This window comes from Zophobas morio, unplaced genomic scaffold (genome assembly GCF_036711695.1).
Source record: "Zophobas morio isolate AGI-343-1 ecotype UQ-CSIRO unplaced genomic scaffold, CSIRO_AGI_Zmor_V1 ptg000026l, whole genome shotgun sequence".
In the NCBI taxonomy this organism is placed as follows: Eukaryota; Metazoa; Arthropoda; class Insecta; order Coleoptera; family Tenebrionidae; genus Zophobas; species Zophobas morio.
Genome location: NW_026972131.1, coordinates 1,927,368 through 1,943,348, shown reverse-complemented (window position 1 = coordinate 1,943,348; position 15,981 = coordinate 1,927,368). Strand labels below are relative to the sequence as shown.

General features: G+C 34.7%; 1 protein-coding gene across 1 annotated transcript; it reads left to right on the top strand.

Annotated features, from left to right (window-relative positions):
• The first annotated feature begins 1,132 nt into the window (after positions 1 to 1,132).
• LOC135136352 (uncharacterized) lies at positions 1,133 to 15,981 on the top strand. Its single transcript, XM_064065590.1, has 10 exons — positions 1,133 to 1,900; positions 1,957 to 2,104; positions 2,159 to 2,291; positions 2,344 to 2,519; positions 2,570 to 2,732; positions 2,781 to 2,917; positions 13,708 to 13,999; positions 14,054 to 14,326; positions 14,508 to 14,635; positions 14,699 to 15,981. Exons 1-10 carry the CDS (start codon positions 1,611 to 1,613, stop codon positions 15,422 to 15,424), a joined length of 2,466 nt encoding a protein of 821 aa, XP_063921660.1. The 5' UTR covers positions 1,133 to 1,610; the 3' UTR covers positions 15,425 to 15,981.

Sequence of the window (15,981 nt, the reverse complement as noted above, 5' to 3'; positions counted from 1 at the left end):
TAAAGATTGTGGACACTCTAAAAATCCAAATTATATAGATTCTAGTGGTTCCAGCAATTGTAGAGATTTTGAAGATTCTAGGGAATCTAAATATCCTAGAGGCCCTAAAAATTCGAAAGATTCTGAAAATTATTCTTAAGTTTCCAGACTCACTAAAGATTCCAGAAATGTCAAAGATCAAGAGATTATACAGAATCTAGAAATTCCAAAGAAAGTACAAAAAAATAAGGATTTTACAATTAAGCTCTGCCTCTCGGCTTACGACGAATAAAAAAATCATCAGAATTGAGACAGGGCGGGTGGGTGGGGCTTTATTTTTCTTAATATACATGGACATCTTTTCACAACAAGCAACATGGTACATTTTTGAAAGGAAATATGGATTTTGCAATAAAATTATAGGGCGGAGGCTTATTGCAAAATCGATATTTCCTTATATAAAATTTACATTTTAAACATGTTTTAATAAGTTTCATGTTTCGAAAAGATAAAAGGTAGGCCCGCCCACCCGCCCTATTTTAATTGTGATGATCTTTTTTTGCCGTGAAACAAGGGGGCGGAGCTTAACTGAAAAATACCTAATTTTTTTACAAGAAATTAAAATCATGCTTTTGAGTATCGTGTAGTTCAAGGAATACTATGAGTGTTAAAAAAAAGGCAAAATATAAACCCCACCCACCCACCCCGTCGCAATTGTGATGATTAATCTTGGCTTTTAATTTTTTCTTAATATATAAAAGCATTTTTTGAACAACACGATACTCAAAAGAATGTTTTTAATTTTTCCCAGAGAAAACATGTCTAAAATGGTAAATTTTTGCAGTAATCAACTTAAATCCTTCATTTTTCTTCTACAGCCCTTTTAAATACCGCAAAAGTCGGTTATCAAAGTTACCATCAACGACAACTTGGCAACGGAGTTTATGAATCCATATAAATCCCACTTAAATTTTATCTGGTATCGTCACATCTAGGATATTGTTGGTTGCATATACGAAAAGCACATTTGAGAGTTTTATAGTTTCGTCTGTTCTAAAAAATCAAAGCCGCCGTCCATTTTTGGATGCAATTTACTGTTTACATCATTTAATCCAGCCTAGAAACACAAACTAATATGTAGAACCTAGATTAATGATTTTGGTTTGCTTTTTTTTAGAACTGATGGTAGCACGTCGTATAGATTTGAAATAGCCAATACATACACAAATACAGCAATTTGACATTTTACTGTTTTGAACGAATGGTTATGGCGGAGTTTCTTTGGTTTTGTCGTACATAATAGGCTAATGGATGTTGTACATTTGTTATGGCTGATTATCGGTGTTGTGTGCAAATTACATGAAACGATATTTAAAAAAGAAAAAAAAATATACGTTTGATTGATCTGCGAAGTGTTCTTTTTAGCTAAGGCACGAAAATAATGACATCACAATAAACTTAACCTCTTTTTGTAACACCAAACAAGAATTACCGATGAAAACAGAAATATAGAGAAGCAATGCGAAGTTGTATAATGGTTTAAATTTGCAGTTTTGCGAGAAATCGGTACGCCACAAATGGAGTTAATTTTATTAAAGTGGCAAATGTCTGTGTAAGCACAGCCTGGAAGTATGGGTACTGAAGTTGAAGAGTTTAATGTGATCCAGTTTGAAAAGAGATTGACTGCTTTGAAAGATTCTCAAGAAAATATAAACGCTTGTTGTAAATGGTGTTTGGAAAACAGACAGCATCATAAGAAAATTGTTAACTCGTGGTTGAATGTGTTAAAACGAGTGAAGGTGGAACAAAGACTTAATTTATTTTATTTAGCAAATGATGTTATACAGTATTCAAAACGAAAGCAATATGAATTTGTTGATAGCTGGGGCACAGCCCTTCAAAAGGCCACAACTTTGGTGCGGTAAGATTGTAACAAATAAGTGTAGTATGAGTGATGCTAACATGAATTTACTTCAGTGATGATAAGGTGAAACATAAAATTGTTAGAATTTTTAATATCTGGCAACAAAGAGGTGTCTACAATGAAGAATTCATATCAGATTTGTGTGGTTTAATCAGTGTGGTCCCAACAGCGTCTAAAAATGACGAACCGCATGAATTTCAGGTTGATTGACTTAAATCTGTAGTTGTTTTTGCCATTAACATGGATCAATTTCAGGCAAATTATGTAGTTAATAAAATCAAACAATGCTCGAAACTCGAAAATGAAACAGACTTGAAGCTCAAGGTTTTAAAAGAACACAACCCAAAAATTCAACTCGAGACTGAAACGCTTTGTATTTCGCTAAAAGGTAAGTTACTCTAAGGAAAGAGTGCAATGGTAGTTATTTGTATGATTTTCAGATCGTGCCCATGTAGATGATGTAGAAAAGGAGTTGGAGGTTTATGTAAAGCACCTAGAGGGATATATAAATGCATTAAAGGCAGAGATCAAGTGTAGAATTACAAATATTTCTGTTCTGAAGCAAGCAAACAATCACCTAGATAAAGATAAAAAGGATGTTAAAGTTGTTGCAAATGTGAGTACTTAAACAAGTTTTTAAGTCCGGATTTGACTGTGTATTTATAGGCATACAAAGTATTTGGAAACAAAGTAAAAGCATTCCAGAGGAAACTGGAAGAACACAAATCCACGTTAACTAGTCCAGTTCCATCACCTGATATAAACGCCCCCTCACCTAGTCCAGATTGTGATATTGATTTGCCTGATGATAATGAAATAAAAACTAAAAGTAAGTAATAATTTGTGTCAGTGTTCAGTGGTAAGTTATTATTTCCAGATACACTGGTAGATTATAATCCAAGAACAACATTTACGGCAGGTTATTACAATCCTGTGCCTCCACCAACTACCGAAGCTGGAAATTTTGTCACAAATGGATATACTAGTTTCATTGGTTCTAATTTTAATGTGGAGGTGAGTTTATTATTTAGCTTGGAGGTTATGCATGCATATACATAAAATTTTTTACCACAAAACTATTTATCACAATGTTATCACAACAGTCAGCGTTTGCCGCCTTTTTCATTCTGTCTGTCCGTCTGTCTGTCGTCCCGGATTTTATTAGACAGATAATCTCCAAAAGTACTGGCAGGGTTCCCAGTGAGCTGAAAAAGTCAGGGAAAGTCTGAAAGTCTTGTATAATTTTCAGTTGTCAAATTTATGTACAACTGAAAATATTTGAATTTTTTTTTCTTAGCGAGATAAATCATTGATGTATTTTTTGTCATCATTTTCACCATCTTATCTGTCGGAATAACACAACTGCCTAGATTCTTCGCATATTCTGAGACAAGAATTATTTTAACAACAAGAACACATTTTGATAGATTAACATGGAAATTGGCTCCTGTGAAACCCTCAGGTTCAGACATAGATCTTTCAAAACTTGAGCAGTCATTTTTGAAGAATGGCACTTTTGGTTCTTCCAGTTGTGTGTGAAGAATAATTTTAATGCTTCCCACTGATTATGAATGTTTTGAAATCTTGCAGATGTTTGAATTTGAATTTTTGATCAAAATGTATTTGCTCATCCCCCCTAAAAAGTTGATGACGTCACCTCAAAATTTTGCCGACTAAATCCCATAAATGTAATATTTTTACTTCCCGAATGTAACCTAAGGAGGTATAGTAATCGAATCCATCGGACGAATGGCCACTTTTATATTTTCTCTACGTTTCAAGACCCCTAGATTACGAAAAAAGTAGTCTCCCGTTTCTGTCTGTCTGTCTGTCTGTATGTATCCATTTTTTTAGACGCGTAATCTCCGAAACTGCTGGGTGTTATTTATCTTTACATCATAACAATTTTTTTTAAATTCTTCAGAAACGTCACTTTTGAAGTGTTTTCTTGTACTTTTAAGCCACTCAGATACCCTACGGGCTCGGAAAGAGCAACGAAACCATCAAATTTTAGCTAGAAACTGTATTTTTGTCGATTTTTATTGAATTTGAACTATATTTCAACGTTTTTTGATGGTTCTGAGCCACCAAACACACTTAAAGCATGCAGAATCGACTTAGAATAGGAAAAGGAGACGTTTAGGTCAATTTTATGCATTCTGGCGTTCGTAGATACAAGAAAACTGTTAAAATTCTTCAGAAACGTCACTTTTGAAGCGTTTTATTATGTCTTTTTGTTTTAAGATCTGTAGGCTTCTTTTCACAACATGAAACTTAAAACATGGTTAAAATGGAAAATTTGTATAAGAAAATATCGATTTTGCAATTAAGCTCCGCCCTATAATTGCAAAATCAATACTTTCTTGAAAAAATGTACTATTTTAACCATGTTTTAAGTTTCTTTTTGTGAAAAGATCGCTATGATATTAAGAAAAAAATTGGTCTAAAGAGTTTAGACAGTACTTCCCTCGCTGTCGGAAACTTGACGACTGCATGCCTATTGTGTTTTTTTTCTCATTACATTTTTGTAGTGGGAATTTAAAAAAAAATTGCGATGACGTCATCAACATTTTTGCAAGGACACGTATATCAGTTGGGATAGATGTAGTGTAATACTAAGAATAAAATTATTATATTCTCAAATTTTCGGGAAAATGAATTGGGTCGTTTTGAATATTGATTTGTAATAATCAATAAAATAACGAAACAATTTACTCACGTATACGTATCAGAGGCAACTGAAAATCGTGTATGTATAAACATTCTTAATTTAAGATGACAGGCGTAACAGCATACGTGAGAGTCAAACAGAGAAACTGTAAAGAAAACGACCATCGGTTTTATTGCTTCGACTTCCGCTTATTATATAAAACATTGGGTTTTATTTTAATTCTTGACGGTGAAATTCACAATTGGTTGGTTATAAACATGTCTATTTCACATTCGCGGAACCAAGTGAGCGCATAAAACAAATGCAGGTCTGTAATGTTAAAGTCGATGTAAATAAGCGTGCTACCCTTATGTTTCAACCGAGTTTTTCCTTTAACAAATTTTGTGTCTACCAAATTGGGTTGGTTGGGGTGTAATACTAATAATAAGTGTTGCCGTTAATTTAATCAATAAAATAAATTGACTTCATTAAATTTTTTGAACCACCTCTTAAGAAAATCTAAAAAATATGAATGGAATGATAAATCACAAGTACAAACTCATCATATTTTTTGCATTTTAGATAGGATTTATTCAGCAAAATTTAAGGGTGACGTCATCAATTTTTTTAGGAGGGATGAACAAATACATTTTGAACAAAAGTTTACCATGCTTATAATAACTTTAAAATATTCCCAAGATTTCAAAGCATTCGGTTTTGTAATTCCTGATTAAATCGATAAAATAAATTCACGCCTTCATTAATTTTTTTGAGTCACCCTGCATATGCAAATCCAAAAAATATGAATGGAGTGATAAATTACAAGTACAGACTCATCATATTTTTACAGTTCGGATAGGATTTATTCGGCAAACTTTCGAGCTGACGTCATCAAGTTTTTGGAGGGGATAAGCAAATATATTTTGACTAAACATTTATTATGCTCTTTATAACCTTAAAACATCTGCAAGATGTCAGAGCATTCCGTTTTGTAGTTCCTGATTAAATCAATAAAATATATTTACGCATTCATTAATTTTTTTGAGTCACTCTGTATATGCAAATCCAAAAAATATGAATGGAGTGATAAATGACAAGTACAGGCTCATCATATTTTGTACATTTTAGATATGATTTATTCGGCAAACTTTCGAGCTGACGTCATCAAGTTTTTGGAGGGGATAAGCAAATATATTTTGACTAAACATTTATTATGCTCTTTATGACCTTAAAACATCTGCAAGATTTCAGAGCATTCGGTTTTGTAGTTCCTGATTAAATCAATAAAATATATTTACGCATTCATTAATTTTTTTGAGTCACCCTGTATATGCAAATCCAAAAAATATGAATGGAGTGATAGATCACAAGTACAGACTCATCATATTTTGTACATTTTAGATATGATTTATTCCACAAACTTTCGAGCTGACGTCATCAAGTTTTTGGAGGGGATAAGCAAATATTTTTTGACTAAAGATTTATGATGCTCTTTATAGCCTTAAAACATCTGCAACATTTCAAAGCATTCTGGTTAGCAGATTAAAAATTAAATTTCAAAATGTTGTTTTATAATTTTGATTTTTTTTCCAAAAATCTGGACGTTTCGGGTGAAAAGTCGATTCAGAGTTGTAAACTACATGTGTAGGACTATGTTATTTTATACAATTGAAAACCCATTTACTATGTACAATTTTGAAGTGACGTCATCGCATTAGTGGTGGAGATGATTAGACAAATTTTGGTTAGCGTTTTACCATCTACATGATATTCTTAATATAAGTACAAAATTTCACAACAATCGGTCGAGTACTTTCGGAGATTATCTGTCTAATAAAAATCCGGGACAACAAACGGACAGACGGACGGACAGACGGACAGACAGACGGAAATGGGAGACCTATTTCTTCGTCTTCTAGGGGTCATGAAAGATCGAGAAAACGTAAAAGTAGAGAGTCGGCCGACGGACTCGATTACAATACTTCCTTTGCTTACGCTCGGGAAGTAAAAAAGTAAATTTAAATCTTGCGATTGCTTGAACCGAAACTTGAACTATTTCGTGAAACAATCATGACAATCACTTTTTTGATAGTAAACAAATTTTTGTTGTCATGGTATGCATTGAAAATTTTCAAAGCTCCTTAAATTTATGAATGTTAAGTTCCTATTCCGTACAATTTTTAGCTTAATAAAGTCGATTGTTTTGGTTCTTGGTCGTGGAAAAAATAGTATATAAACCAAGGGAAACGAAATGCATTACGCCCTTAGTGCTTTGTCGGCCTCGGGCTTCGCCCTCTAGCGTCAAATTTGCACTTCTGGCGAAATCGAGCATTTCTTTCCCTTGATTTATAGTATACTATTTTATTGTAGAAATTACCCTACTTTCTCGAAAAGCTACGAATACGCCCCCATTTTTACGAATGTAAAACCTTCTCGGGGGTCCCAACTGTCTTTTTTAAAAATGTAAAACCGTCTCGGGGGCGCCAAATGCCTTCACTTAATGTGTAACCTTCGCAGAGGTACCAACTGTCTTTTTGAAAAATCTAAAACCTACTCGGCTGCGCCAAATGTCTTTTTTTATGTGAAACCTTCTCGGGGCGCCAAATGTATTTTTTTTTTAATGTGAAACCTTCCCGGAGGTACCAACTGCTCGTTTTTTAAGAAGGCGAAATTTTCTCGAGGGTACCAATTGTACATATTTTTTTTTAATGTGAAACCTTCTCGGGGGTTCCAAATGTATTATTTTTTTATGTGAAACCTTGACGGAGGTCCCAAATGTATTTTTTTTAATGTGAAACTTTCTTGGGAGTCCCAACTGTCTTTTTGAAAAATGTAAAACCTACTGGGGGGCGCCAAATGTCTTTGTTTTAATGTGAAACCTTCTCGGAGGTCCCAAATGTATTTTTTTTTAATGTGAAACTTTCTCGTAAGTCCCAACTTTTTTTTAATGTGAAACCTCGGGAGCCCCAAATGCATTTTTTTAAATGTGAAACCTTCTCGGGAGTCACAACTTTTTTTTTTAATGTAAAACCTTCTCGGGAGCCCCAAATGTATTTTTTTAAATGTGAAACCTTCTTGGGAGTCCCAACTGTCTTTTTAAAAATGTAAAACCTTCTCGGGAGCCCCAAATGTATTTTTTAAGAATGTGAAACCTTCTCGGGGGTATCAACTGTCCGTTTTTAAAGAAGGCGAAACCTTCTCGGGGGTCCCAAATGTATTTTTTTTTATGTGAATCCTCGGGAGTCCCAACTTTTTTTTTTAATGTAAAACCTCGGGAGCCCCAAATGTATTTTTTTTCAATGTGAAACCTTCTTGGGAGTCCCAACTGTCTATTTGAAAAATGTAAAACCTACTCGGGGGCGCCAAATGTCTTTGTTTTAATGTGAAACCTTCTCGGGCGTCCCAAATGTATTTTTTTTTAATGTGAAACCTTGTCGGGGGTCCTAAATGTATATATATTTTTTTTTTAATGTGAAACTTTCTCGTGAGTACCAATTTTTTTTTTAATGTAAAACCTTCTCGGAAGCCCCAAATGTATTTTTATGTAAATGTATATGAAACCTTGGGAGTCCCCACTGTCTTTTTAAAAATGTAAAACCTTCTGGGGAGCTCCAAATGTATTTTTTAAGAATGTGAAACCTTGTCGGGGGTCCCAAATGTATTTTTTTTATGTGAAACCTCGGGAGTCCCAACTTTTTTTTTTTTAATGTAAAATCTTTTCGGTAGCCCCAAATGTATTTTTTTCAATGTGAAACCTTCTTGGGAGTCCCAACTGTCGTATTTGAAAAATGTAAAACCTACTCGGGGGCGCCAAATGTCTTTGTTTTAATGTGAAACCTTCTCGGGGGTCCCAAATGTATTTTTTTTTAATGTGAAACCTTGTCGGGGGTCCTAAATGTATTTTTTTTTAAATGTGAAACTTTCTCGTGAGTACCAACTTTTTTTTTAATGTAAAACCTTCTCGGGAGCCATAATGTATTGTCTTAAATGTGAAACCTTGGGAATCCCCAGTGTCTTTTTAAAAATGTAAAACCTTCTGGGGAGCTCCAAATGTATTTTTTTAATGTGAAACCTCGGGAGTCCCAACTTTTTTATAATGTAAAACCTTCTCGGGAGCCCCAAATGTATTTTTTTCAATGTGAAACCTTCTTGGGAGTCCCAACTGTCTATTTGAAAAATGTAAGACCTTCTCAGGAGCCCCAAATGTATTTTTTTCAATGTGAAACCTTATTGGGAGTCCCAACTGTCTATTTGAAAAATGTAAAACCTACTCGGGAGCCCCAAATGTATTTTTTTCAATGTGAAACCTTCTTGGGAGTCCCAACTGTATTTGAAAAATGTAAGACCTTCTCAGGAGCCCCAAATGTATTTTTTCAATGTGAAACCTTCTTGGGAGTCCCAACTGTCTATTTGAAAAATGTAAAACCTACTCGGGGGCGCCAAATGTCTTTGTTTTAATGTGAAACCTTCTCGGGAGTCCTAAATGTATTTTTTTTTAAATGCGAAACTTTCTCGTGAGTACCAACTTTTTTTTAATATAAAACCTTCTCGGGAGCCCCAAATGTATTGTCTTAAATATGAAACCTTGGGAGTCCCCACTGTCTTTTTAAAAATGTAAAACCTTCTGGTGAGCTCCAAATGTATTTTTTAGGAATGTGAAGCCTTCTCGGGAGTCTCAAATCTATTTTTTTTTTTTTAATGTGAAACCTCGGCGGTCCCAACTTTTTTTTATGTAAAACCTTCTCGGGAGCCCCAAATGTATTTTTTTTTAATGTGAAACCTTCTCGAGGATACCAAGTGCCTTTTTAAAAATGTAAAACCTTCTCGGGAGCGCCAAATGTCTTTTATTTTTGATGTGAAACCTTCTCGGGGCTCCCAAATGTATTTTTTTTAATGTGAAACCTTCTCGGAGGTCCCACTTGTATTTTTTAAAAATGTAAAACCTTCTCGGGGGCCCAATCTTTTTTTAAGAATGTGAAACCTTCTCATAGCCCTAACTTTTTTTTTAATGTAAAACCTCGGGAGCTTCAAATGTATTTTTTTCAATGTGAAACCTTCTCGGGATTCTCAACTGTCTTTTTTTAAAATGTAAAATTTCAGGGGCCCCAATGGATATTTTTAAGAATGTGAAACTTTCTCCGGGGTCCCAACATTCTTTTTTAAAAAAAATAAAACCTTCTCGGGGGCGGCCAATGTCTTTTTTAAAATTGTAAAACCTACTCGGGGGCGCCAGATATTTTTTTTATGTGAAACCTTCTCGGGGGTCTCAAATCTATTTTTTTTTTTAATGTGAAACCTCGACGCTCCCAACTTTCTTTTATGTAAAACCTTCTCGGGAGCCCCAAATGTATTTTTTTTTAATGTGATACCTTCTCGAGGATACCAAGTGCCTTTTTAAAAATGTAAAACCTTCTCGGGAGCGCCAAATGTCTTTTATTTTTGATGTGAAACCTTCTCGGGGCTCCCAAATGTATTTTTTTTTTTTAATGTGAAACCTTCGCGTAGGTCCCACTTGTATTTTTTAAAAATGTAAAACCTTCTCGGGGGCCCAAATGTCTTTTTTTAAGAATGTGAAACCTTCTCAGAGCCCCAACTTTTTTTTTAATGTAAAACCTCGGGAGCTCCAAATGTATTTTTTTCAATGTGAAACCTTCTCGGGAGTCTCAACTGTCTCTTTTTAAAATGTAAAATCTCAGAGGCCCCAATGGATTTTATTAAAAATGTGAAACTTTCTCCGGAGTCCCACATTCTTTTTTAAAAAAATAAAACCTTCTCGGGGGCGGCCAATGTCTTTTTTAAAATTGTAAAACCTATTCGGGGGTCTCAAATCTATTTTTTTTTTAATGTGAAACCTTCTCGACAGTCCCAACTTTTTTTGTGTAAAACCTTCTCGGGAGCCCTAAATGTATTTTCTTAAATGTGAAACCTTGGGAGTCCCCACTGTCTTTTTAAAAATGTAAAACCTTTTGGGGAGCTCCAAATGTATTTTTTAAGAATGTGAAACCTTGTCGGGGGTCCTAAATGTATTTTTTTTTATGTGAAACCTTCTCGGGGGTACCAAATGTATTTTTTTTAATGTGAGACCTTCTCGAGGATACCAACTGCCTTTTTAAAAATGTAAAACCTTCTCGGGAGCGCCAAATGTCTTTTATTTTTAATGTGAAACCTTCTCGGGGGTCCCAAATGTATTTTTTTTTAATGTGAAACCTTCTCGGGGGCCCAAATGTCTTTTTTTAAGAATGTGAAACCCTCTCGTGAGCCCCAACTTTTTTTTTAATGTAAAACCTTCTCGGGAGCCCCAAATGTATTTTTTTCAATGTGAAACCTTCTCGGGAGTCTCAACTGACTTTTTTCAAAATGTAAAATCTCACGGGCCCCAATGGATATTTTTAAGAATGTGAAACTTTCTCCTGGGTCCCAACATTCTTTTTTAAAAAATTAAAACTTTCTCGGGGTTCCGAACTGTGTTTTTTAAAATTGTAAAACCTACTCGGGGGCGCCAGATATATTTTTTTTTTATGTGAAAGCTTCTCGGGGGTCTCAAATCTATATTTTTTTAATGTGAAACCTTCTCAGCAGTCCCAACTTTTTTTATGTAAAACGTTCTCGGGAGCCCCGAATGTTTTTTTTTTATGTGAAACCTCGGGAGTCCCAACTGCCTTTTAAAAATATAAAACCTTCTCGGGAGCCCCAAATGTCTTTTTTAAAAATGTCAAACCTTCTCGGGGGTTCCACTTGTCTTTTTTAAAAATGTAAAACCTTCTCGGGGGTCCCAATTGTCTTTTTTAAAAATGTATAACCTTTTCGGGGGTCCCAAATGTATTTTTTAAGAATGTGAAACCTTCTCGGGGATCCCAAATGTCTTTTTTTAAAAATGTAAAAGCTTCTCGGGGGGGGCTTATGTCTTTTTTTATTTGAAAGCTTCTGGAGGGCGGGGGTCCCAACTGTCTTTTTAAAAAATGTGAAACCTTTTCGGGGGCCCCAAAAATCTTTTTTTTTTTAAGAATGTGAAACCTTCTCGGGGCTCTCAACTGTCTTTTTTTAAGAAGGTGAAACCTTTTTTTTCTATTACACTGTGACTGGTACCTTCTATATTGTTTATACTCCGTACAGGTTATCACCAAAAAGTAAAATTCCACAGAATCAAAATTTATCATTTTTCGGAGAACTAGGAATTGTTGAACTGTACTTCAGACGCGAGGAAAGTTCTGTCGAAATAACTTTCGATCAATTTTTTAGATTTGCTTGTGATGCTTGACTATCAGGCCCTTGAAGTTAAGGGACCCCTTCTGGCCAAAGTGTAACGGAAAATAAAATTTATTTGTTTTTAATTTGGTTATTACAAAAATACGATTTTGAACCGTCTGTTGACACATATGTATGATCTCGAGATTGTGCAAAATGCAAAATTGGCCACTTCTGGTCGTTCCACTAATTTATGACTTGCAGCCAGGCAGCCACCTACACAAAGAGCTGCCGCCTGAGTTTTGTTTGCAGTATCGTTTCTCATTCTTATTTTGCTTTTTGTATCATTCAATATCAGTTTGCATTCATATTTTTTCGATTTGATTATACAGGGTGATGCAAAAAATATAACTCAATTTATTTTATTGATTAAATCAAGAACTGCAGAACCGAATGCCTTGAAATTTTGCAGACGGTTTGAAGTGATTGTAAGCATGGAAAATTTTTAATCAAAACACATCTCTTTATCCCCATGAAAAATTGATGATGTCATGTCAAAATTTTGCCGAATAAATACTATCTACATAAATTGTGCAAATTATGATAACTCTATACTTGTGATTTATCGTTGCATTTTTTTTTTTTTAATTTGCATGAATAGATTATTTTATTGATTTGCAAAAATGATATTTGACGTCATCACAAAATTTTGTAAAGTAAAAACTTATTAGAAACATACATACAAAATATAAAATCTGCAAAATAAGACTGATTTTGGAAAATGACTTTTAACGATTGGTAATAATTTTTTCCTCTTCGATATTTGATATTTTTTGTATACAGTTTAGGTTCTGTAAATCTTCCAATATGGAATTTTCGTTCACTAAAACTAATTTTATATATTTTTTTTATAACATTGAGCGCAAAAAGATGAGTGACTATTAAATTTGTTGTCAAAAAATGTATATGGTACTAGAGTTTTTGTAAAAATAAAAAGTATCAGTTAGTAATATTTTCTATACAGTGTGGAAACTACTTATGAAATAAATTCAAAACTAATGGTATTTGTCGAAAACACTAAAAAAGATCAATTTGTATTTCTAATTTGTAGATAGAACCTTTTTAGACCTTTTCTAGAAATCCACACGTGTTACCTGTATTTTCGAGAGTTCTTGAGATGATTATAGTTATTTTTACGCTCCAATCAAATGGTTTCCCAGTTTAAAAAAAATTTAGAGACGTCAAAAGTTCACGCTCAAAAGTAACGAATCTTCAGTTTTCTTATTATTTGAGAAATTTTTACACAGTTGCATGTTGTTCAACATTCTTTGGTTAGATAAAGTATGTATTTCAAGAAACTATTAGTAAGCCCTTGTATTCTTGATTTTAATTAAATTCATAAATCTTTCGGATGAAACACTCTAAAGTGATTTCCCTGTAGCCAAAATTTGAAATTTTTACTTGACGAGCGTAAGCTAAGGAAGTATAACACTTATGTTTTCTCGACGTTTCATGACCCCTACAGTACGAAAAAGTGGTCTCCCGTCTGTATCTATTTTTATTAGACACGTAATCGCCGAAACTGCTGGTTAAATGTTAACCAAAATTTGGCTAATCATCCCCACCAACAATTTGATGACGTCATCGCAATGAACTTTATTTTAAAATAATTTGAATGTTATACAAAAATATACTCCAATCTTGTGTGTACGAATCCGCTTTCAATTTTTTCGCTAAACGGTCAAATTTTCGCAAAAACATTTGCAAGGTATAATAACGTTATACTACCAACACCAGATACAAGTCTTCGTGGCGCAATGAGTTTCTAGAGGAACGGCAACATGCGCTCATGGGTTTGAATCTTTTTTTGCAATTAGGGGGTTCGTGGAAGAATTTAAAGATTAATCTAGGCTCCTTCAAACAATTCAATTCTGACCTGCTCACCGTTATATCAATTTTTTTGTTTAAGGAACTAAGCACATCGGCTTTGTTTACAAACGTCCCGACAACAGGGGCAAATGCCAGTTTGTCAGAAGTAAATAACAGCAGCTTTAACTTGAACGTCGACCTATCAAATGTTTTACAAACAATTGGTCGACCGCCACCGCCACCAATCGAGGCATCTTCAGATTCGGCTCGTTTTCCCTATCAAGAAGGAGGCCACCTACCTTTGCTACCGCCACCAATGCCTCCATTTAGTGCCAAATCGGATTACGAAAATCCTTACCAAGCCTATTCTTCAGCGGACAAAGCCAATTATGGTGAGTAAAGTTGAAGATCAATAAATAATACAGCAAATATATTTAATATCTTAGGTTTCGACCACCAAACAGAATCTTTTAACACTTCAAACGGCTCGAATTCTTATCCACCCAACGCCGAGGAGTACAACCCTGAACAAGAACCGGAAACATGGGAACCAGATGCCAGTTGGACACAATCTCAGCTTGATACTGACACACCTGAAAGTCCGCCGCTTTTTGAAAAGGAAGGTTATGTTGAAGGAGTTGAATATCATGATACTATTGTGACGAGTGGGGCAGCTGACGTCGATCACAGAATTCTACACACCCTGTCAACTGAATTAGGTATTTATGGTTATTATCGACTATTCTAGGGTTTATTCTTTTACGTATTCAAAACAAAGCAGTTGAATGTCGTGGAAAGTTGAAGCAGTTTATTTATGTTGGTAGAAAACTGATTTCCCTGTTGTCTGATAATATCCGTAATAAATTTAAATATTTATTGATCTTTTTTTTAACTTTTAAGAAGACATCAGGGGTCGAGGTAAAGATGTAGACCATCGCAATTTAATAAGTTTGACTGGTTCGCCGTCGGATACGAATTCAAGTAACCCTGTTCAGACGGATATTTGGAACACGTCTGTCGTGGATAAAGTATGTATAATTTAGTTGAAAAGGCGCAGTTTAATTATTGTTATTTTTTTTTAATACAACTAGGATTACCGAAACGATATGTCGGCCATAAATGCGGATCAAGATTACCGGTTGCCTCCTTTTAACATTGAACAACTGAAATTGCCGCCTCCGCCGCCGCCACCACCGAAACCCCTAGTGCTTTCGAATCAATTTCCCAAAAACAAAGTACCGTCTCCGCGAAAATTAATGGACAATATCGAAAGTATCGATATGGAATTAAGCGAGGATGAGAACGAAGAACATCAAGACCACCGAGAAAATTTAAAAGTTATTGTAAATAGTGATAGCAGTGCAGTGAACAATTCATCTTTAAAGCCACCTCCTCCTTTCCCAGATCTTCCAGATGACGTGGACGCCAATACTTTCCTTGACGATCTTGATAATGAATTGAATTCTAACGAATTTACGGCAAGCTTGCAAGATCCTGATCACAGGATCAGTTTTGATCAACCCCCTCCAACAATCAGTATACCCCCTCATATTGCTAACGTTCCGCCCCCCAATCTACCGCCGCCCAATAATTGGATACCAAAGCAACAAAACTGTAACATGAATATGGGTTTTCGTAGGGGGAATCGAGGAGGGCCGGTTTATAATAATCGGGGGATGCAAAGGGGAAGAGGACGAGGGACCTACGGATTCAGAGGGGCTAATAATTTTAGAGGCCGAGGCTTCGGTCGAGGCGTACCGAACAGAGGTCATAAAATGCGAGGTAATATGCGTGGCAATTTTCAAGGTGGATACTAGAAAGTGATATTCTTGGACACGAGTATGTGCCAGATTACGTTCGGTCGAGAGTTCTGTCTGTAAATAGTAAATTCTGCTTAGCCTTAAAGTTTTCATACAAGAATTTATTATAAGTTAAATAACCGTAATAAGCAAAGTTATAAATGTAGTTTATTCTATGAAATAGCTAATGTACTAACACAACGTACAAATGAATATTTTTCATTTAGAAGAAACGTTAGTACTTATAGCATTGTTTAGAACACAAACACATTTTTGTATAAATTTGTACAGTTTGTAATTAAGCAGTTTTAGTGTAGTTATTCTCGTACAGTTTCAAAAACGTTTATTTGACTCCTTGGGTTGACGTTTTTTTATAACTTTTTTCTGTATGTGCACTGGATAAACAATCTTTTTACATACGGTTCAGTCACGTGCAGTACCTGAGGGAGTTATATAAAACTACAAGTCTGGATTTATTTGTAATTAGCTATTCATCTGTTAAATTTACAATTTCGTTTGCTTTGTACAATATTTAATGTTAATAAAATGTATTTCTGGGTTTTTATATTTTACAA